At 44.8% G+C, this 23,157-nt stretch overlaps 1 protein-coding gene across 1 annotated transcript; it reads left to right on the top strand.

Moving 5' to 3' along the window:
* Nucleotides 1–168: 168 nt before the first annotated feature.
* PRDM14 (PR/SET domain 14) lies at nucleotides 169–11,906 on the top strand. Its single transcript, XM_035125609.3, has 8 exons — nucleotides 169–228; nucleotides 940–1,543; nucleotides 3,028–3,084; nucleotides 3,239–3,396; nucleotides 4,570–4,840; nucleotides 5,176–5,378; nucleotides 9,942–10,043; nucleotides 11,676–11,906. The coding sequence occupies exons 1-8, from the start codon at nucleotides 169–171 to the stop codon at nucleotides 11,904–11,906; spliced, it is 1,686 nt and encodes a 561-aa protein (XP_034981500.3).
* Nucleotides 11,907–23,157: the final 11,251 nt, after the last annotated feature.

The following is a 23,157-nucleotide window of genomic DNA, read 5'->3' as shown; positions in this document are numbered from 1 at the left end:
CTTGGGGTTAAATACATCCCCTCCCCCCCAGTGATTTTTTAAAAAATGTTTCTGGCCCCCAAGCACTGTAAATGGCGAAGGGCTGGAATTTAGGAAAGTGGTTTAAAACCACCCTGCAGATGGCAATCATTAAGAGGACGGTGCGTGGCGGGTCTGGTTTTTGTGGAAATGGCGCGCGATGATGAAAGGTGTCCCGGGATGGATTTCAAGCCTGTTTTTCGCACGAAGGTTAATATTGCTCCCTGGCCCCCTCGGAAGAAAGTCTCCCTAATCCATGGGGCTCCTCCCCAAGCACCCCATTTTCTCATGTAGAATAGCTAGTAGGTTCACGAATCCACGTGGACACCTGAGGAACGATTTAGGCGGCGAGCAAGGAAAGTGACAGACCAGAAGCCCGCCAAAATACTAGGCTCGAGGGGAGATGGCGGGAGGAAGGTCGCGACCCAGATATACGCTGACCTGGGAGTAAGGGCCATTGAACTCAGCGGGGCTTACTTCTGAATAGACTTTTTGAGAAGATTAAGATATGGTCGTTTATCGGTCGATAATTGGCGCTCCTGTTGTTTCGTGTCCATTTGCCTTGTATTAGCCCCTTGTGTACTCGCCACACCCCACAGAAGATGACACTCTGGGAGGGTCCTCCGTGGGTGGGGACTTTGTTTCGGGACAATAGGGCGGAGAGCGTTTCCCTTACGGGGAAAGTGATCCGGAGGCCTTATATATAAGCCTCCGGGGACGGAAACTGACAGTAGCTGAGGTAAACTCAGCTCAGCTGTGTCTGGGGAAAAGTTGCCCTTTCTTCGTTCCCTCAGCTCTTTGGCCACAATGCACCCCATGACGGCTCTCCCGGAACACCTTTCCCTCCAGCAGGTAGCCCCCTCCCCCTCGAGGCACGCATTGCCTCTCACACCCGCCGTGTCTTGTTATTTCTCCCCCCAGGTTCCCGCGCCTTTCGGCGCGCTGCGCTCTTCGATGGCCGCCTCCTCCTCCTCCTCTCTGCCGGGAAGCGGCGGCTCCTTCTCCGCCGAGCCTAGCCGAGGCGAAGGCAGCAGAGAGTCTTTGCTGATGCTCCTGAGGGGATGCCAGGCCGGGCCCGGCGTCGCCTCCGCCTTCGGCCCGGTCCTGCCAGCGCCGCGCTTCCTCGAGGCGCAGTCTTCCGCGTACCCCTTCCAGACGCCCATGGGAGCAGGACTGAGCCCCGGTTCGCCTCGCCTGGCGCCCTTCCCCTTCTCGCGCCTGCCCGCCGCCTTCCTGTCTCCGCAGCTGCCGCCGCCGCCACCGCCCGGTCCTCTGCCCAGGCCCCAGCCGTTGCCGGTGGTCTTCCCGGCACCATTGGCTCGGAAAGGCGAGTCACCTCGCCGGCGCGTCTCCGAGGGAACGTCGCCCAAGAAGAGGAGCCCCGACGGAGCTCCCGACGCCGAGCAGCGCGCGCCCAGGTACCACTTCACCGCCCAGGAGCTGCACGCCGTCCTCTACGGGGCCGGGCCAGGAGTGAGGCAGCAGGGCGCCATGGCGGGAGCTGGGCACCCTCCTCGCAGCCCGGGTAAGGAAGGCACCCGCGCGGGATTTGCCCACAGCCTGGAGGGCGGCGGGTGGAGGGCAGAAAGAAGGCGGGCTTGGGGTGAGAGGGTGGCTTCATAGGAAGAAGCTGCGCGCAACTCTTCTCTCCAGCAGCGGCTGCTTTTCGACGACGACGACGACGAAGTTTGCACAAGAGTTTTTTTGCAGGGAAGTCTCACTGCTCATTGGATAGGAACGTTTCCTCAAATAAAAGTAAAGCGTGGCGTCAAATGAAAATGGCACTTTCAGGGATCAGTTTTTCCCACCCAATTAAATCTGCTCCCAGATCTAAGATCGTTAGGAAACTTTTGCCCCGGGGATAAAATAACAGGGGCAAAAAGAACCCTTCGAATACTTCGAATTTTGGGTTTTTGGTGCACACACAGAAAGAAAAGTGGCTGGATTTTGCCCGCTGTTTTTATTGGGCAGATGGCAATATCCTCGGGGGACTCTGGTGCAGCGGTGGTCAATTTCTGTCCAAATTTTGGAAAGAAAAGTACACCCCATTTTAAATATAAAACCCCCCAATGACTGGAACATGATGGGGGTGGGAGGAGAGAGTGAAGGAGTTCAACCATTAATTGCAGGCAAATTTAAACTGGGTTTTCAAAAATCGGAGCAGTTCTGTGGAAAAACTAGATAATGGCACAGTTGGAGTCAATTTCTCTATTTTAACCCAACAGTTTATTTTGGCCATGTGTTTACTGTATATTGCTTAAACTGATGAAAACTATTGTATCGGTGATTTTTTAAAAGCATTGGGTGAGGAATTGGGGTAATTATTTTATTATCTTCCATGTATTGGTTAAATACGTTTTCAAAGCAAAAACGTTTCTGTGGAAGGAGAAACTCTGAATGCCTCTGGAGAGTCTCTCATGACTCCCTTTTTGTTACCTTTATTTCACCCCCAAATAAGAGAATCTAAATTTGTCTCAGAAGGGCTCCTCTTGCGATAGACCCTGATCATGCTGTTCAAGACTCCAACCCCTTTGCCAGATAAGCGTCAGGGAATCCTGCACTTTAACAGCAGGGCTATGGAATAAATTACCCGCTCACCCCACTGTAACCATCCATCCCATATGCTTCAGAGAAGTGGTTAAACTGGGGACAGATTGGGGACCTTTAGGTGTGTCTGTTCACACGCGCAGTTCTTTTCAAACCATATCTTGTTGGCACTGAAGGGTGGGGTGGTTTATTTCGGATGTATTACTTCGGTGTAACAGGTTTTTTTTGTAAAGGCACGAATTCTATGCGTTTCTATTCCAATTCCAATGAGGCAAATATTGATTCCAGCCTGTTTTATTGCAGGGTCCGTAGACCCGATGTAACTGCAATCCTCTCTCAACTTTCATGGGAATCACCTCTATTTAATTCGGTGGGACTTACTTTGGAGTTGACATGGTTGGGATTGCGCTGTTACTCCCAGTTGTAGTATTGAGTACTAGTTCCCTTTTACTTTCCCGTTAGGCGCAGTTGATGCTCAGCCGCCGCTCCTTGACAGGTCTTCTCTGCAACTCCCCGAAGGTAGCTGCGTTTGTTTGGTTTGGCTTTTGTCGAGGGGGTGGTTGGGGAAGAGGGATCAAAGCTGATCCTTTTGAGGTCTCCTCGTTTTCTTCAACCCAAAGACTAATCCCTCTCCCTTCTTCCTCTCTCTCTCTCTCCCCTTTCCTTTCTGTAGGGCTGACGGTGCTGCAGACCGTCTACGAGGACAGTCCGCAGCTGGGCGTCTTCTGCACCGAGACCATCCCCATCGGGGTCCGCTTCGGCCCTTTCCAGGGCAAAATTGTCAACATCAGCGAGATCAAGATTTACGACGACAATTCCCTGATGTGGGAGGTACAATTCGCTGATGTACAGTCGCCTTCTTTTCTCTGAGGGGAGGTGGGGAGGGGGAAGGGCTGGATGCCTTAAGCCACGCCTCTGCACTGCTGATCACCGCGCTTACTTGGGAAACCAGTTCCTCTGGTTCCAAGGGGTCTTAAAGGTAAAGGGACCCCTGACCATTAGGTCCAGTCGTGACAGACTCTGGGGTTGCGGGCTCATCTCGTATTATTGGCCGAGGGAGCCGGCGTATAGCTTCCAGGTCATGTGGCCAGCATGACAAAGCCGCTTCTGGCAAACCAGAGCAGCACATGGAAACGCCGTTTACCTTCCCGCTGGAGCGGTTCCTATTTATCTACTTGCATTTTGACGTGCTTTCGAACTGCTAGGTTGGCAGGAGCTGGGACCAAGCAACGGGAGCTCAACCCGTCACAGGGATTCGAACCGCCAACCTTCTGATCAGCAAGCCCTAGGCTCAGTGGTTTAACCACAGCGCCACCTGGGTCTTACTCCCAAGTAAATGTGCACGCGGTTCCAGCTTTCTAAGGAAGATTTCCCTCCTCAGCTGGGTGCTTTAGGGAGAAAGCAGTGTGGAGAAATGGTAGAGTGTTGGACTAGGAAGCCCAGGGTTCAAATCTCCGCTGAGCCATGAAACTCGTAGTGTCAATCAGTCTCTCAGCCTAACCAACCTCACAGGGTTGTTCTGAGGATAAAATTGGGAGAAGAGGACCATGCCGCCTTGAGCTTCCTTGTAGGGAAGCTGGAATATACATGCAAAAAAATAAAAATAAACGGCGTATGATGCTGGATTCCGATCAACCTCGGGCAGCACGGGCAGTGATTATGTAAGATGAGAGTTTTAGTCCCATCTGGAAGTCCAGAAGTTCCTCCAACCTCCACCGCTGTCTAGAGGAATAGGTGGCCTGGCTATGGAAAGAGCCTGCACATATTGACTTAGAAGCAATCCTTATTGCTAACTCCTAACTAAGCGTGTCCATGAGAATCGCAGTTTAGCTGAACGCCAGACCCCTTCCTTTGAACGGGAGTGGGGAGAGGGAGCAGGAAGGGGCTTTTAGATTCCCAACTCCCCCCTTCCCTGCCAGGAGCGGCGTTGTCTTCCTGGGTTGCTGCTGTCGCTATAAGCGGGGCGAGCAACAGTGTGTAAAGTTTGTGTGGCCATCCCAACAGATTTTTGAGAACGGTCGCTTGAGCCACTTCATCGACGGCAGGGGCTCCTCTGGCAACTGGATGTCCTTGGTGAACTGCGCCCGCTTCCCCGAGGAGCAGAACTTGACGGCCCTGCAGCGTCAGGGGCAGATATTCTATGAGAGCTGCAAAGAGGTCACACCGGGCCAGGAGCTGTTGGTCTGGTACGGGGATTGCTACTTGCAGTTCTTGGGTATCCCTATCAGCCTGAAGGGAACGACAGAAGGCAAGCCTGCCCAGGCGCACAGTGAAGGTCAGTTGGCAACCTTCCAAGACTCTGTAAGGGGGAGAAGCAAGTCGTGCTCAGAGCTGTTGCAGCCGGGAATCTGAACCGTCTACTGTACTCTGTTTGCACATTGACTCTCTCTCCCCACCCACACCCCCAAATGTCGCTTGTAAGTTCAAAAGAAGTTAAATGCTTCACTTTATAGTCTGGTTTTCCACTTTTTAAAACTCCCATTTCATTGTATTTATTCCTCCTTTTCCCTCTTTCACTTTTTGTCCGCGCGCCTTTAAACTTCTGAAGCTAGGTGACTATGAAACAACCACCCCTGACGGTGGCCTTTTCCTTCCCTTTCTCACCCTCAGAGTCTCTGGAGGGCTATACGTGCGAACGCTGCGGCAAGGTGTTCGCCTACAAATACTACCGCGACAAGCACCTGAAATACACCCGGTGCGTGGACCAAGGGGACAGGAAATTCCCGTGCCACCTTTGCAAGCGATCTTTTGAGAAAAGGGACCGGCTGAGGATCCACGTCCTGCACGTGCACGAGAAGCACAGGCCTCACAAAGTAAGGGATCGCCAACTGGCAGCGGCTCCTTTCTTTTAGAATCTGTAGGCGGAGAGCCCGCCCTGCCTGGCAGCAGCTGGAGCAGCAGGATAAGTGTTTCAAAAAATGCAGAGTGCCACCTCCACTCCGCAAAACACACTTTCCAGGAATGGAAGCAAGCCTCGGGAATGTGTGCGGGGGGGGCATTTCTGGGCAGGGACATCTCAGGCGGTAGATTCAGGATTGCCAAAGGGAATCGTCCTCAATAGGACGATTCAATTAGCCATTAATCGTGGGCAAGTTGAACGGTCAGTATCTCTCTCTCTGTGTGTGTTCTGTGACTTGCTTTTGCTTGATTGTGGTTTCATCCAACGGGCACTTTACTCTTCCTGTTTTTAATTTTAAAAAGGTATTTTGGTCCTTTTCATAAAGGGCTCCGTGCGTGTAGCCTTACTTGGGAGTAAGTCCCATGGATAGCAATGGGATTTGACTTCCGAGTAAACATTGCTTTGTATGGCCATAGCTGCCAACCTTCCCTTTTTTTGCGGGAAACTCACTTATTCCAAGTCACAGCTGTCAACTTTCCCTTTTTTTGCTGGAAATTCCCTTATTCCAGCGCCGTTTCCCGCTGCTATCCTGGATTGTTAGATATACCGTAGAGCAGACTGTCCCCAGGACAGGTGAGGCTGCTGATCCCCTATTTTCAAATCCGAAAGTTGACAGCTATGTGTATGGCATCGGGCTTGCTTCGTATGGCATCGGTGTGTCACAAAGGATGCCCTTGAAAGCCTCTGCCGCTGTTACGTGTTGCATTTGTGTGTGTGTGAATGCGGAAGAGTCTAATGGACTGTGATAGGTTGTTCTCCGTTGGCACTTGCTGATTTCTCTTAAGCTCCGCATAAGTAGGCTGAGGCAGAGACTCAATGCAGTAGTTATCTTTAAGAGTACTGTACGTTTTCTTTGCGGTCTAGTTAGAACAGCGGTTCTCAAAGGGTGTGGCGCGGCAGGAGAGGGTGGCGAGAGGATTCAAATACAATCAATATATGTTATGTGGCTGCATTGTTTTTTCTGGGTGTCCCATGATCATACTATAAAGTAGCTGCGTTCTGAGTTACAAGTCATGCACTACTAGGAGTTGCGTCTTTTTCTTATCCAATGTATTTCTTACCGATTTTTTTTTAAAAAAAAACGGTGTGGCGCCTGCAAATTTTCCCTCTGAAAGCGTGGCCCAAAGAAAACAGCGTGAGAACCACTGAGTTTAGGAGTGAAGGAAAACCATGGTGACACTTCCTGGAAGGGGTCCTGATTGTGCCCCCCCTCCCTCTCTTGGGGAAAAACAACGCAGAGAGTTCAAGCTACTCGCCTGCTGGAAGTGATTGCAGCTCCAGGAAATCACAATTGCAAAACGCACCGCCTCTGGTAATTCTCTGCCCTGAAATCTTTTTTCCTCTTACGACGCTTCCCTCTGTGGTATGCATAGGTTGTTAATCTGCCTGTTTTAGTTTTGTTGCTGATTCCCCCCCTTCCCCCCCCTTTTTAAAACCATGATTACTCGCGATTTATTGGAGCAAATGTTCGGCCTCAACTCTTGGAGCGCACTTGTCTGAAAGCAGACCCAATTCATTCAAAGCCAATGAGGTTTGCTTCAGAGTAAACGATCTTTGTGACGGTGGTGATCCTCACACAAAACCCCTAGCAGTGAAATTAGGTGGAGGTAGTTCCTCAAGGTAATGGTTCTGGATAGTTCACCTGTTTTGAAATTTAGAAGCGTGGTGGTGCATTTAGTTGCAATTGCACTACACTTTTGGAAACAGAATTACAAAATGGAAAGGTTATGGAACTTTTAAATATAGATAAGTGTGCTTTCTGTCTCTCCTCTCCCCTCCTACATCCAAGGATTCCACGGCACTAAAATGTCCTGTAGCCTCTCTAGTATCTTCGGTTGGCTGGAATAATTAAAGATGAACTAGGCAACGGGGAATTCCCATAAGTGCCATATTTTAAAGAGCAGCTCCTTATTTGAATTGTGTTAGAGCTTGGGGGGACGACTCTCATTTCATAGTGAGAAACTGATCTCATCCACTTTTACTTAGAAGTAACTGACAGCCCAGCCTTTATGTATGTATAGAACTATAGCCTGAGGCTGCAATCCTAAACTTACCTAGGAGTATGTCTAATTAAATTAACTGGGGCTTACTTCTAAGTAGATAGTCTTAGGAATGTGCTCTGAAAAGGTGTCACTTGACTTGATTGCTATTCCAGACAATAGCTGAGTACTATCTCGGTTTAATCTGTTAATATAAAAGTTGGCACATCTAAATCCAGGACCGTGGGGGGAGGGGAGGATGATGCCTACAGACTCTGCTCAATTTTTTTTTTATTTAGAAAGAAATGAAGTTAGTGAATTCGAATTTATTTTTGGTTGGTAAATATCTTTAAGGCAAAATATTTTATATTTAAAGTAGCTAATAATAATATACATTCACATCATTATTATCCAATTTACCACCCTGACTCTTTAGAGCCTATCAACTTCCTTCCTTTCCATCTCATAGCTTTCAAAATTAAGCTTTATATCATTACATTTTGTATGTTTTCCAATTCTAATCACACTCATTACAAAATAGCTCAAAATGTAAATAAATATAGAAAGGTAGAAAACTTCTCATTTACCAGTCTTCAGATAACCCTGCTAGTGATGTTAATTGCTTACAATAATCTTTCAGATATCGAATAAATTCACTTCAGTTCTTTTGGAATACTTGAGCGTGCTTGTTTCGGATTTTTCGTGTCAACTTCGCCAAATTTCATCATCTTCATCTGCCACTCTTCTTTCATTGGTACTTCTTGTTGTTTCCATTTTGGGGCTAAAAGAATTCTTGCCACAGTTGTTGGATACATAAACAGTCTTTTATCTTCCCTTCGTATCTCTTCACCCACTATACCCAATAAAAAGGCTTCTTGTTTTTTCACAAAAGTATTTTTAAATACTTTAACTTCAATCCAACAGACAGGACAGCTTTATAACATTTAAGCTTTTTTCTTGATTTGTGCCACTCTACGCTAAAACCTGCAGAGAACATCCCAGATGCAGAACACAAACGGTGTTCTCCACAAACGGTGACAGGAATGGGGAGGAGGGAGGAGCTAGCACATTAACTTAGCATCCAACCATGACTTCTGAACTCAGGGCTGTTCACTAACAACCTCATATGAACTAGCATTCTTCAAACCCAGCTGGCCATATAAACACAACTCAGTTGTCTCATTCCCTATCCTTGAAATCTGATTAAGCAGGAGGAAAAAATGAGACATCTTCCTTCAGTTTAATCCCTTGTAGCTTGGTAGCAATTAAGTGGTAGCAATTAAGCACTCCCAAACAATAAGTAATGTTAAAGTAGTTTTGTAAAATAGTTACAGACTACAAGTGCACCTCCCCTTACATGCATCCCACTCAGAGATCTCATAATAAATAAATAAATAAGATTGGCTTCTCCTTGTTTAGAGCTGCTGCCCAGAAGTTGCTGGCCTTTGATTGACTAGCGGGTTTTCCTCACCTCCACTGCATGTCCATGAACCCATCCTGGTACCAGTTATGTTGGGTGCCCTTCTCTGCCCCTGCCCTCTGTGGCCAGCCACTGCTGCGGCGCACACTCCCCTCAGGTAGGCAGGCGCTAGGCAGCTGCCCCAAGTGATGAGTCCCTCCCTCCTTCCCTCCCTGTGTGCCCTCCTAATAGCTGCTCCCTGCTTGACATGATTTCACTTATGCGTGCAAGGGCCCAGAACACCTGTGTGTGTGTGTGTGTGTGTGTAATCAGACTCTGCTTTAACATATCAATGCTTTGAAAATGCGCGAAACTATATAGTAGGCACTGATACTCTACCCTGTTTCTCATATTTTAAGACATACCCATAAAATAAGCCATAGCAGGATTTTTAAGCATTCAAGGAATATAAGCCATACCCCGGAAATAAGACATAGTGATAGGCGCAGCAGCAATGCCGGCCGTGGCAGGAGGAGGAGGAGGAGGAAAACAAGAAGACACCCCCTGAAAATAAGCCATAGTGTGGTTTTTCGAGGAAAAATAAATATAAGACGGTGTCTTATTTTTGGAGAAACACGGGTAGTATTGGACAAGACTACAGGCTTATGCCAGAGTGTTTTGTGGGGAGCGGGGGCGGGGATCACACTCTTCAGGCCTTGTTATCACTGTGCACCCAAGTGCCCACGAATTGATCAGAGCATCTTTATAGAGGAATCTGCAAATCAGTGTGTAGGCTTCAAGCCTACACAGTGAAGGCATGTAGTACAGGCAGGGGCTGTGGCTAGAACAATCTTCTTGGCATGGTTCATAGATATAGGTTGAAACCTCGTATATTTCTACATTCTATATAAATTGTTTATATATATATATAAAAACACATTATCAATTATGTTTGCCTTTTGTCTGTCTTGCCTGTATTCCTATCTAAATCTCTTGGCTTGTATTGCTATCTAAGTGCACATGCATGTTGCATGCCAGCAAAAATGTCTGTAACTGTCGCTGCAGCCACAAAACTGTTCTATGTGTTCTCTCTTTTCAGTGTTCTGTATGTCCCAAAAGTTTCTCTCAGTCTTCCAGCCTAAACAAGCATATGAGAGTACACTCTGGAGAAAGGCCCTATAAATGTGTGTATTGCAACAAGGTGAGGACAACCACGCCCATTGCAGTTCCCTTGAGGTTTTAGTTGCTTGTAGGATGTTACTTTCTCTGGCATGCTCAGTTCTATCTGTTTTAATTGTGAATTTAAGGTTGAGCCCCAACTATGTTAGATGTAATGCAGAAGACACATGGCAGCTCTCCCAACATATGCATTTATTACTGCATCTGGGAAGGCACGGAAATACAATGTTTTCTGTTTGCAATGGACTGGAGTCTCAGTCTCCTTAGGTGAATATAAGGCTATCTGGGCCAAGCTTTTTATTCCTGGGCTCCCACACCTGAACAGACTGTTATAAAACAGTGGTGTGGTTGATGGAATTTTAGGCTCTGGATTTAACCTTCTTGAAGCCCTCTTCCATTTATAGGGTTGCCAGACTCAATAGAGGACAGGACTTCTGTGCCTTTAATTGCCCAGCTCTCTTTTGAATCTGGAAACCTTAAAGAGAAACCAGCAGACCCTTTGTTTAATTTCCAAGCAAAGGGTCTGCTGGTTTCTCTTTAAGGTTTCCAGACTCAAAAGAGAGCTGGGCAATTAAAGGCACTGAAGTGCTGTTCTCTATTGAGTCTGGCAACCCTATCCATTTAGATCAGGCATCCCCAAACTGCGGCCCTCCAGATGTTTTGGCCTACAACCCCCATGATCCCTAGCTCACAGAACCAGTGGTCGGGGAAGATGGGAATTGTAGTCCAAAACATCTGGAGGGCTGAAGTTTGGGGATGCCTGATTTAGATGATATATAATAAAAGTGGCAAGGCAGCCCTGCTGCGTTTTTTTCCCCCTGGGGTGGTGGTGCTTTTGCTGAGTGGGACCTTGGATTTCTTCCTCAAAGTCCTCCCTTAACAGCATCACAGATTGCAAAACAAAATATCACCTTTTGATAGTTGCCATGACTGACTTGTAAGTTGATTTGTCACATGTGTTGCCTGCCTGCCCTTTAGGGGAGCTTGTGGAAATGTATATGGAGTGAGTCTCCTTTTTATTTCCACTACGATCTTGTGAACTAGTCTTGTCTGAGAGATAATGATGACATGCTCAAGGCCACTTACAGAATGCCATAGCTGAACTGTGATTTGTACATAGTTTCCCCACATCCCTCCTTCACTGGCTGTGAACATGTGAGGCTGGATTTTTATCTGCCATATATAAGCCCAATTGGTTCTCCTGCTGTAGAAACAAGCATCGTAACTTAATTACAATTTTTTGAGCATGTGATTCCTTTCATCTTGTTTGTCGCTTGTAGCTTTGTGTCTGAATGCTGTGTGTGTGTGTGTGTGTGTGTGTGTGTGTGTGTAAAAGCTTCTTATGCCACCTGGAATCTAAAATAATCTTGCTTAATTATTAATGTGTCTAGCCCTGTCTTCTTCAGCTTGGGCTAGGTCAGGCACCCCCAAACTTCAGCCCTCCAGATGTTTTGGACTACAATTCCCATCATCCCTGACCACTGGCCTTCTTAGCTAGGGATCATGGGAGTTGTAGGCCAAAACATCTGGAGGGCCGCAGTTTGGGGATGCCTGGGCTAGGTTTTTTCATCTCTAGGAACTTGCATCTAACCGTTTCCTTATCCCTTTCTCCTCCCGCCCCGCCAACAATTCATTTTGTTCACCATCTCCACAGGCATTCACCGCCTCCAGCATCCTGCGCACCCACATCCGCCAGCATTCAGGAGAGAAGCCTTTTAAATGCAGACATTGTGGCAAAGCATTTGCTTCCCATGCTGCCCATGACAGCCATGTGCGGCGCACACATGGTGCTAAAGACAACTGCCACATGTGTACTTTGTGTGGCAAGACCTTTCCAGAGGTAGAAGAATTCCGCTTCCATATGAAGTTTCACTCGGGTTTTTAGCCAGAAAGCTAACGAATAGGTTGCTAGCCATTTGGACATCACATCTGTGTGGCATTTTTCTTAATGTGTCGGTTTTAATGTAGCACTACCTACCCAATAGAGATTTAAAGATACAACTACATACAACTGCTCAGGGTGTGATCTTCACCTATTAGTACAGGCGTGAGGAACCTATCCCCATGCTCTGAGGGCCACATTCTCTAGGGCCAAAGTGGTGCCACACTCTTTTCTGCCCTGCTCAAAACATACACACACCAATCACTCCCCCATTCTCAGCCCCCACCATTTCAGCTGATTGTGCAAAACAGCCAAGCAGTGCTAAGTCATTCATTCCCCTAGTGCAAAATTTCTGCTCGTGCAACAGAACTCCCCCCTCTTCCTTTGCATACCCCCCAATCTTTTGTGGGGGTTGTCCTAATTCTTGAACAAATTTAAGGGCCTTGGGGAGGAGGAGAAGTTGAAAGTTCAATTGTGCAAGCATAAATCATTGAGTAAATGGGATGAGGCTTTAGACAACACTCTTAACATTGCAGTGGGGATGAAAACCAGCCATTCTTGACTGATCCCACTGTAATCGGCTCAGGAAGCAGCAGTTTTCAACCTCATCACTGTGTTAGGAAGGGAGGTTTTTCAACACACTTGCACACCCTTCCCAACACACTGCAATGGGAGATGGCTCATCAGTTGATTGGATCATCTTAGGAGTGGTGACCTTCCACTCCCTTTGGCTAAGGGGTGGGGAGAACTTTGTTTTTACCTGCATCGTGAAAGGTGGAAATGAAAACCAGGTTCTCCTGATCACCTGAGGAGAGGGTCTGGTTTTAGGGGAGTGCCAGGACAAAAAAACTACTCAGATGGAGATTACCCAGAAGAATCCAGAAAATTTGATCCAAAGACATTTTAGTAACTACCTATGCCAAATTAAAACACAATGTTTAATTATGGCAAATATTTCTGCACTTCCAATACATTGTATTTGATGTCATTTTTTTAAAAAAAAGAATGTGTGTAATTTTTGCTGGCTCATTTCTATGTTTTTGTGCTGCTAGAATTTGTTGAAAGGTTTGTCAATGTGAATGTGTTTCTAGGGGTATTGGATTGTCTTCAGTGGTGTTGCTCAGTGGATGGATGTTAAGGCTTCTGTCAGCAGAACAGGGGGAGAAGCAGTTTTCAGCAATTTCCTCTGCTCTCTGCACAAACCCCAAATCTTCACTGAAGCAAATGGGGTGGTGGCATGGGGAGGGAGAATTGCTAAAATTACTTCCAACCCTGTTCTGTTCTTATTACTGTTACCCACAAAAAGGCTAGTTGTGGTGTGACTAGCTGCCAGCCATTCACTCATCTGTCAACTTGCTGCCCCTTACCTGTCTGTCTGCTTGGACACTTGTTGACTTTATGTCAAGGACACTCTCCTTTGGGCTCTAAGCTATTGCCAACATCCCTTCCTGTCCAGTGTGCCAGCCCATTTGTCACCTAGGGCATTCATCTGCTCATTGCTGGAGAACAGAGTGGCAACACATCAGCAGGTATATTTCTTTTTTAAATTACACTTTAATTTTTGAAAATGTGCAGAATTTTCTTCAACAAATCTCAGAATTCATCCCGTGCTTAATGCTGGCACAACACTTTTAAACAATAGCTTATTGCCACTCTATAAGTGGGGAAGGAAATACAAAATTTATGAAGTATTGTTCAAATATCATCTACAGCAAATTGTACTTTATATAGGCTTTGCGCATAAGTATATGAAATATGGGCTGGAATGTTTGTTATTATGGTTTGAGAGTTGCCTTACACTTTAAATATGGTGTGACTGTGTGTTGCTGTTGGAAGTTAAATGTAATTTTAAATTTGGGTATACAAATGTTAGTGACTTGCACTGATCTATTTATTGCTGCTCAAAATAATGTCCGCCTTGTTGTTTTGGTGGGTAAAATGAAATCCTGTAAGCATAAAATATACATAAAAATTCTTTACATGAATGTTAAGATTTGTAGAGTACGTGGAAGATTGAATGGCTAGAGTTGTGTTTTGTTTCTTGCCTTTTGCATGTTTGTCATGTTTTGTAGTATTTGAACAGATGCAATGTATGCTGTAACATTGAGATCCTTGGGGACCTCAGATGTAATGAACTGCTGTATGTGGTGCGGCCCTTGGAAAAGGTTTTGAATTTTGATACTGTAGTTAGTTCAGAGCACAATTGTTGGGCTACTAATTGGGACCTGGCATTGGGGGTCATAGCCTGCTAGTGCTCAAATGTTTCCAACTGAGCTCAATTTGTACTTTACTTTCAACTTCCCCTACATGGTTTAGGGTAGGCTAAAGATAGTTCTGGATCATCTGATAGATGTTGAAGTGCTTTTCAGTAGATCTGCAAGGATTTCTAACTCCCAATTTGTTTGAACATTGGCACCACTAACAAAATGACCTTCCCCACCTGTATTAGGCTGCCAAATAAAGAGAGCTACACAGAAATAGAGTTTATGTGAAGACGATGAATAAAGTTCAGTTCTGGTACTGAAAATAATTTCCTAGACTCAGAAGGTACTCGGAGGCACCCTTTTTTTACTTCAAAGGTTTTGTCTGGCTCTTACTGGTAAATTTTGGGGTTCTACTAAGTAGTTCCAACAAACCTAAAGTCTGCCCACTCCTAGTTTAGGACCCACATACTAGTTGTTCTGTCTCCTTTCCAACCATTCTGCATGATCACTGAATCTCTCTTGAGTGCCCCCACATTCTGGCATATAGCCCATCTGTTCAATGTTCTACAGAGACACTAGTCTGTTGCCTGTTCTGATACTATTCTGTTCTAGTTTTTGTGTGTTGCTTCTGTTCTAATTTTTGTTTGATTTGTGTTTTTTACTTGTGAAATGTCCTGAATGCTGATGTAGAAGAGTGGGATAAAAATAAATTTTATTTAAAAACTAATTAGCTTCCCAGTCTTTTATTTGCTATCAATAGGCCCAGAGTCATGACATACATTTTATCTAAAACCAGACTGCAGGAATAACTTGAAAACCCGAAAACACATTGACCAATTATACATCATGAACAATTATGACATTAGTTCAGGACTGAAACAAGTACCTTGGACAGCTCCATGGGTCAATCAAGCAGGAACTTTGTAGAAGCAAGTTTTAATTGTTCTGGCAAGAAGCAACAGCTCTCTAGGCCAGGCACCCCCAAACTGCGGCCCTCCAGATGTTTTGGCCTACAACTCCCATGATCCCTAGCTAACAGGACCAGTGGTCAGGGATGATGGGGATTGTAGTCCAAAACATCTGGAGGGTCGAAGTTTGGGGATGCCTGCTCTAGGTGTTCTTCAGTGTAAGAAGTCCCTTCAGTTAAAGAGGCCTCTTCCAACAATGTTTTTTTATTTAAGCAGAATTTAAAATAGAAGAATGTTTGTAAGATAGGTGCGTGTTGCATGCATTCTTACTGTTTTTCCTTTAAACTGGCTTGATCTCCAAGGGTCACTTTAAATTACAATTTTAAAAGAATTTTCTGTTTTTTGGCTTTGAACTGGCTTAATCTCTAAGGGTCACTGTAAATTACAATTTTAAGAATTTACTATTAGGAAATGCTGCTTGTTCTAATGGAGACAGAATATTCATAACAGGAAAAAAGGGTATTTTCCTCAAAGGATTTGGATTCTTCTTTGAATTTAACAGCTTATATTTAAATTTATCACTAGGTAATGCAGAAGCTCCTGAAGTAATCTGTTTGTCCTTTCACAGTTCAGGGGACTTGCTCCAAGTGTATGTTTTAGATGTTGTTGTTGTTTAGTCGTTTAGTCGTGTCCGACTCTTCGTGACCCCATGGACCATAGCACGCCAGGCACTCCTGTCTTGCACTGCCTCCCGCAGTTTGGTCAAACTTATGTTCGTAGCTTCGAGAACACTGTCCAACCATCTTGTCCTCTGACGTCCCCTTCTCCTAGTGCCCTCCATCTTTCCCAACATCAGGGTCTTTTCCAAGGATTCTTCTCTTCTCATGAGGTGGCCAAAGTATTGGAGCCTCAGCTTCACGATCTGTCCTTCCAGGGAGCACTCAGGGCTGATTTTCCTTAAGAATGTTTTAGATATTCCTCCTTAAATTAATTTTCTTACCATACTTATTGACAGAAACACATTAACCTTTTGAAAAGGTAGCTTTTGATTCATGCCCTTCCAGTACCCATCTTGTACAGTATACTGAAACTAAGGTGTGCATGTATAAGCTCTTGTAAAGTGTGTATATGTGCGATATATCTAGCTGTCTTAGACAAGATGGTTTTCAATTTTTCTTCTTCGTTCAAGCAGTGGCCAAACATAACCCTAATGCAGAGCAGGGAAATGCATTGGGCCAAATGGAAAGAAGCAGCTGCAGAAATGGACACAATATATAAGGAAAGCAGGAGGGGACCCTGCCTATTTTATTTATTTCATAGAATTTATACTGTTGGATTGTTTAAAAAACAACAGGCTCAGAGTGGTGATGGCCTCTTTAGCTACATTTTTAAAGGAGGAGTGTTTGTGTGTACAATTAATTAGTTGGGTTAAACTGGGGAGATATCAGGGTTGCACTTAATTAATTAACTTTTGAATTTAATATATTTATTTCCCTCCTTTCCCCCCCAAGCTGGGATTCAAGGTGGCTTAAAATATTTAAAAACAGCGCAATAAATAAAGTAATAAAACAAACTAGTTGCAAACAATAACTAAAATACCTCAAAACACATTTAAAACCAGTTTGCCCTCACAGCAGCCCAGTGATCAGCATTGTCACCTTAATTATCAAACTCCTGTCTAAGAAAGATTTCATAAAGGGTCCGTTTACCACTTCTTCCATAATTCAAAGAACATTCTATGGGAAAGTCAGGAGGGGACTGACAATGGCTGAATCTGCGGTTAGCTCAGGTGTCTGTTCTCACTTTTCTGCTTTCATTTTTAGTGGGAATGTTAGTGCACAAGTATCCTTGCAGCTGATGCTTCCCCCCCAAACAGATGATGTTGGTCAATCACCCATTAGTGTACAGTTCAGCACTGACTCAGGGGTAGCTCAGATCTGAGGCCACTCTGGTGGTTTGCCAGCTTGCAAATATTAGATGCTCCAAAGGCAAAGAGGAGAATACGTTTTAATAAAATGCTGGATAATACACATTTATTATTGATTTATCTCTGGAAAACCAGAATGTAGGCATATTTCCACATCATTCTCAATTTGAGGTGTTGAATATCTTTCTTCGATCTGTTGATCCATTGAAGAAAAGTACTATACAAGTTCCAGGAGAAAGTCGTCACAGTGAAACTATTCCAATTATCATCATTATACAAATTTATAGACCACTTCCTGGTATATAAAGACCACTGAAGCAGTTTACAGGTAAAAACAAAACAAAACTCTTTAAGAATAATAAAATCAATTCAACAAACTAGAAATAAAGCTATCCATGCAAACTCCAAAAACCATGAAATATGTCATCAGATACAACACTGATATCCTATAAATAATTGGTTTACACAGCAAGGGAAACTTCCTAAACAAACCTGTAGAAAGAGAACTTATTTTCACTGTTTTGAATTCTACCCACAAGGGTATTTTAAACAAGAAGTGATCTAAGCACAAGCCAGAGAGGCTTCTGGCAATCTCGGATGTTTTGTTGGGATCTTAAACCGGGATGGGGTGGGGGTTGTCTCCCTGAAACATGAATGACAATAGAGCAGCTAAACAGTAATATGGCCCTTAAAGCTCAGGCTGGCCACTTGCAGCACAACAAAAGCCATCCCAGTGACATCTGCTGCCTTTAGCTGAGTCCAGCATGATACCAAATGTTCAGATGTTTTCCTCCTCTTTCCCTGCCCCCCCAATAGCTCTTGTTCTACTGTACTAAATGGTGTGGGGTGGAGAAGAGAATAAAAGGAGGAGAGTTGCTTCTCCCCATGGAATGGCAGAAAGCAGCCAAGAGATTAGTGAGCTACAGATAATGCAGCAAGCAAATATTGATTAAACCAAACTGTTCATTAAACCAGGAAAATCATTCTACCCAGCGTGTCTCCCAACTCTGCTGTTGGAAGGGACCAGTATTCTCAGATGGTGGATACTGAAGGGTTGGTTGGATGTAGGGAGAGGAGTCATTCTCTTCCCAGCCCCTATTTATTAAAGTATGGGGCTGTTTGAGGAAATACTAATTTGAATGAGACACAAGAAGGTGTAGACATTTCCATGAACACTGCAAATGGAGAAAAAACTGATCTAAATTGTAGTATGATGTGCCACAGTCTCTGCATGGCCCTCCTAGTCCCCAGGGTTACTGTGTGTTGCCTTTTGAAGGGCTGTAGCAAACCTGCAGATGGTGACAGCAGTCATGAAATTAAAAGACGCCTGCTTCTTCCGACAAAGATCCATATAGTTAAAGCTATGGTTTTCCCAGTAGTGATGTATGGAAGTGAGAGCTGGACCATAAAGAAGGCTGATCGCCAAAGAATTGATGCTTTTGAATTATGGTGCTGGAGGAGACTCTTGAGAGTCCCATGGACTGCAAGAAGATCAAACCTTTCCATTCTTAAGAGAATCAGCCCTGAGTGCTCACTGGAAGGACAGATCGTGAAGCTGAGGCTCCAATACTTTGGCCACCTCATGAGAAGAGAAGACTCCCTGGAAAAGACCCTGATGCTGGGAAAGATTGAGGGCACTAGGAGAAGGGGACGACAGAGGACAAGATGGTTGGACAGTGTTCTCAAAGCTACCAGCATGAGTCTGACCAAGCTGCGGGATGCAGTGGAAGACAGGAGTGCCTGGCGTGCTCTGGTCCACGGGGTCACGAAGAGACGGACACAACTAAATGCCTAAACAACAACAACAAAGCAAACCTGCCTCATGTTACATAAAAAATATACCAACTTTAGAGGGCAGTCCTGTGTTTGAAAGACCCTGAAAGGTCCAGCCCAAGGTTTAAAGATAAAACACAGATGGGCCACTTAGGGTTCTTTCATCAGCTGCGCAACAGACTGAGCAGGCATGCAAGTCAGCAGGTTATGGTCTTCTCCACTATGGCAGGATGTATTGCGTTTCTGTTGAAATTATAATACATTATTCCTGAATTTGCATCTATGCACTTATTTAGAAGATTTATAAATGGGTTAATCAAAGAAATTAACATATGCAAATCTATTTTTTATTATTACAATTAGTTAGGTCCTGCTTTTCATGATGTAAACTCTACCAAGGAAGCTTACAAGTAACATTCAATTACATAGTTTGTAAGCATAATAAACAATATTAACCTCTTAAAAACTCATTGGAATCAATTCCCACAGGACAGTTGGTGGAAGAACACCCTGTGGGAAGGAGAGTGCAGCTGGCCTGGACCCATCCCTGAGAGGTGGTCTTCTTCACCTCCAGCCCTCTCTTTAAGAATTCTTCCCACAGGGCAGTTTTTGTCCTCTTTTTGGTGACGCATCTCTCTCTTTCTCTTTCTCTTTCTCTTTCTCTTTCTCTTTCTCTCTCTCTCTCTCTCTCTCTCTCTCTCTCTCTCTCTCTCTCTCTCTCTCTCTCTCTCTCTCTCTGTGTGTGTGTGTGTGTCTTTTGGTGATGCATAAGTGGTCACCTTGCAGTTTACACCAACTCATAGAAAGCTGCCTTAGACTGAGTTGGACCATTAGTCTCTACACTGACTGGCCATTGCTCTTCCTTAAAGCGGTCTTTCCCATTCCTACCTGCAGGTGCCAGGAATTGACTCTGCAATCTGCTTCATGCAAAACTTTCCTATTGAGTTATGGCTAGAGCCTGTTAGAAAAGAAAAGGAAGGACAACTCATATGCTGCTATTGATGTCTGGTGAGCCCAAGGCTTTCACATTAGCAGCTCTATGCTCCAAGCATAACACTGAGCTGTGATTCTAGTTACAGGTAGGTAGCCGTGTTGGTCTGAGTCGAAGCAAAATAAAAAATTCCTTCAGTAGCACCTTAAAGACCAACTAAGTTTATATTTTGGTATGAGCTTTCGTGTGCATGCACACTTCTTCAGATACACTAGAAACAGAAGTGTCAGACCCTATATATATACAGAGGGTGGTGGGGGTGGGTGGGAATGGGAGATGGGCTGATGGGAGTGGTAAACCTGTAGATGGGTGTTAATGGCTGCTGATGGCTGCAATTAGTCCTGGGCTGAGGTGCTAAAGAAAGCTTGATCATGCATAATGAGATAAGAATCCGATGTCTCTATTCATCCCAGGTGCTTCCATGGTTTTAAGCTTGGTAATGATTTCCAATTCAGCAACTTCTCTTTCCAGTCTGTTCCTGAAATTTCTCTGTAATAAAACAGCTGCTTTGAGATCTTGTATAGAATGTCCTGGGAGATTGAAGTGTTCTCCTACTGGTTTTTCAGTCTTATGGTTCCTGATGTCAGATTTATGTCCATTTATCCTTTGGCGTAGGGTTTGGCCTGTTTGTCCAATATAGAGAGCTGAAGGGCACCGTTGGCATACATTGTAGATACAGTGAACATCATACCTCACTGAGCTGTGAGGTAGCTATGGAGAAGTTTGGAGGTGAGATTTATTTTTTAGAATAAGTGACTGATGTTCACTGTATCTACAATGTATACCAATGGTGGCTTACTGTTGATATTAGCATTCTTTGGGTATCGTTTTTTTCTTTCTTTTTTCCTTTCCTTTAATTCCCCCCCATATTTTTCCCCTTTCCTTTTCCTTGTTAAATTTGCATATATATATATATATATATATATATATATATATATATATATATATATACTACTAATGCATGTACTACAATGCCAAATACAAATTCCACTTACTAGGCACAGCTATTTCCCCTTAGTATGGACCCTTCTCACAGTCCATGATTCCTTGGTGATTGTTTTTAAGTTGCAAGTCCCTGCTCTGCTGGTATAAAGTTGAAAGCCAGGTTCTTAGTAGTCTTCTGGACAGAAAGCCAATATAGTACAACGGTTAGAGTTTTACTCTGGAGTAGGTGGCTCCATTTCTATGCTGCTTAGCTATGGAGTTCTCCTTGTGCAGAGATGGAGTTTGGTTTTTCAGCAGCACCCTGTGTGAGGCAAAAATTTGACGCCCCTCCGCTTCTTGCCTTTTGTTCTGTTCAATTCACTATGTCATAGTTGCAATGCCCTGCCGTGCCCCCTAGGCTCAGCAAGGAGTGCAGAGGACCTGGTTGCACTGCCCTAAATCTGCCTGTGCCTTGTGCAAATCATTCTTTGTGTCTCTTATTAACTTAAGTGGGGTTATGAGGACCAGGTGGTGCTGTGGTTAAACCACTGAGCCTAGGGCTTGCTGATCAGAAGGTCGGCGGTTCGAATCCCTGTGACGGGGTGAGCTCCCGTTGCTTGGTCCCAGCTCCTGCCAACCTAGCAGTTCGAAAGCACGTCAAAATGCAAGTAGATAAATAGGAACCGCTACAGCGGGAAGGTAAACGGCGTTTCCATGTGCTGCTCTGGTTTGCCAGAAGCGGCTTTGTCATGCTGGCCACATGACCTGGAAGCTATACGCCAGCTCCCTCGGCCAATAATGCGAGATGAACGCGCAACCCCAGAGTCGGTCATGACTGGACCTAATGGTCAGGGGTCCCTTTACCTTTACCTTTATGAGGATGAAATGCCCTGAGCTGCTTGGAGGAAGAGTAGGATTTCATATGTAACAGGCAAACACCTGCCAGGTGCTATGTATATGTGTCACTAAGGCTATGTTCTAATCTCTTAATACACTTTAGTATTGAATATAAAAGCTCCCCTGCAGCATGGGATTGCACCACATGGAAGTGACTCCCATACACTCTGTGTGTGTGAAGAGGGCTGTAGCTTGGATGCTGATGAGCTGCTCAGCTTGAATCTGGAAGATCTGATTTTGAGTCCCACCATAGCCATGGCTCCATCACTTTGCCAATTCTCCTATCCCTGACTGTTAAGTGGGGATAATAAGTGGCCTACCCCCACAGACCTGTGTGATGGCAAAGCAGCTAATCAAAAGTGATAGCAAAGTGATAGCCAGAAGCAGCAACCTCAAAAGATCATGGGTGAAGATTAAAATTAAGCAACAAGACACAGGATAATTTCCCCAAGATTATGTCTCTTGAACTGGAATCGGCCCAGATGCATTCTAAAAATCCTTGTAAAATCCATGTTACATGTATTGAGTCCCTAGTACCGTAGCTCCTTGGACTTAAGGCCATTCCCCTCCACTGCCCCCAGGGTTCAAGGGGAAAATACAGTGGGGTTTTAAAGGTGTCTGGTCTTTGTGCCATCTATCCAATCCTGGGCAAGGCTGCTGCTGGCGCTCCCTCGAGGAGCTTCACTTTTCAACGTGTTTGACCCACAGACTCTCTCTAAGTGGCTACCTGTCAGTTTCTATTTCAGCCTTACCTTACTGTTTACATGAGTGCTGACCACTGCCTGACATATTACCTGTATTGATTCTCTAATAGCTGTCAAGGTGGAGAGAGAGAGACTATTCTAAGACAAGGCTTGGAGCTCTTAGCCGAGTAGGATCATAAACGCCTCCCATTAAAGGGTCCATTCAATAACAATCTTTACCAAAGTAAATGGACATCAGTGGGCTCCCCAGCAGGCTGCCTAATGCAAAGGCCATTATAAAGCACCGAGGCAGAGCTGGAGGAAGGTTATGGCTGTGGTATCAGTTTCAGCAATGTTTTTTCAAGTGATTCCTTTAATGAAAAGCACGTTCTTTTTTATCTCAGGGCCATAATAGAGTTGTTCAGAGTTGTCCTGTGCACCTAAGGCCATATCCGCTAAGAAAAAATAATAAAGTTGTTTTAGCCAGCGTTTACTTGGAGCTAACAGTAATAAGGCAGGTGCATATTTGTCTCCTGTAAACAGCACCAACACCAACACGCAACCTTAAAATAATCATTTTTCTGGTGATCAGAAATGATGCAAGTGCAAGGCCCTGTACAAATATTAATAAAATGATCCCATTCTCATTGCAGTGTTGGAAAGCAATACTAAGTCATCTCATCTATCAGATTCTGGATTAGTAACACACACATTTAACTTTTTACATTTTTTATTCTCCAAGCCATGCAGGCTAGACATTATATCACTATCTATATATGGCATCTTTTCTAAAAATTAAAAATCAGTTTTCAGGATGTCAGTGGGAACTACCAGATTTAATGTAAGACTATGGGTGGAGTTCAGTGTCGCACACTATGTTGAATGTTCCATCTGCGAAACAGATCAGTTTGCCAGGTGAAATGATCCACCAACCCCACTTTTATGGC

The sequence above is a fragment of the Zootoca vivipara genome, chromosome 8 (genome assembly GCF_965207765.1).
Source record: "Zootoca vivipara chromosome 8, rZooViv2.hap1.1, whole genome shotgun sequence".
NCBI lineage: Eukaryota > Metazoa > Chordata > Lepidosauria > Squamata > Lacertidae > Zootoca > Zootoca vivipara.
The sequence above is the reverse complement of the archived record's forward strand: the minus strand, read 5'-3'. Positions and strand labels throughout refer to the sequence as shown.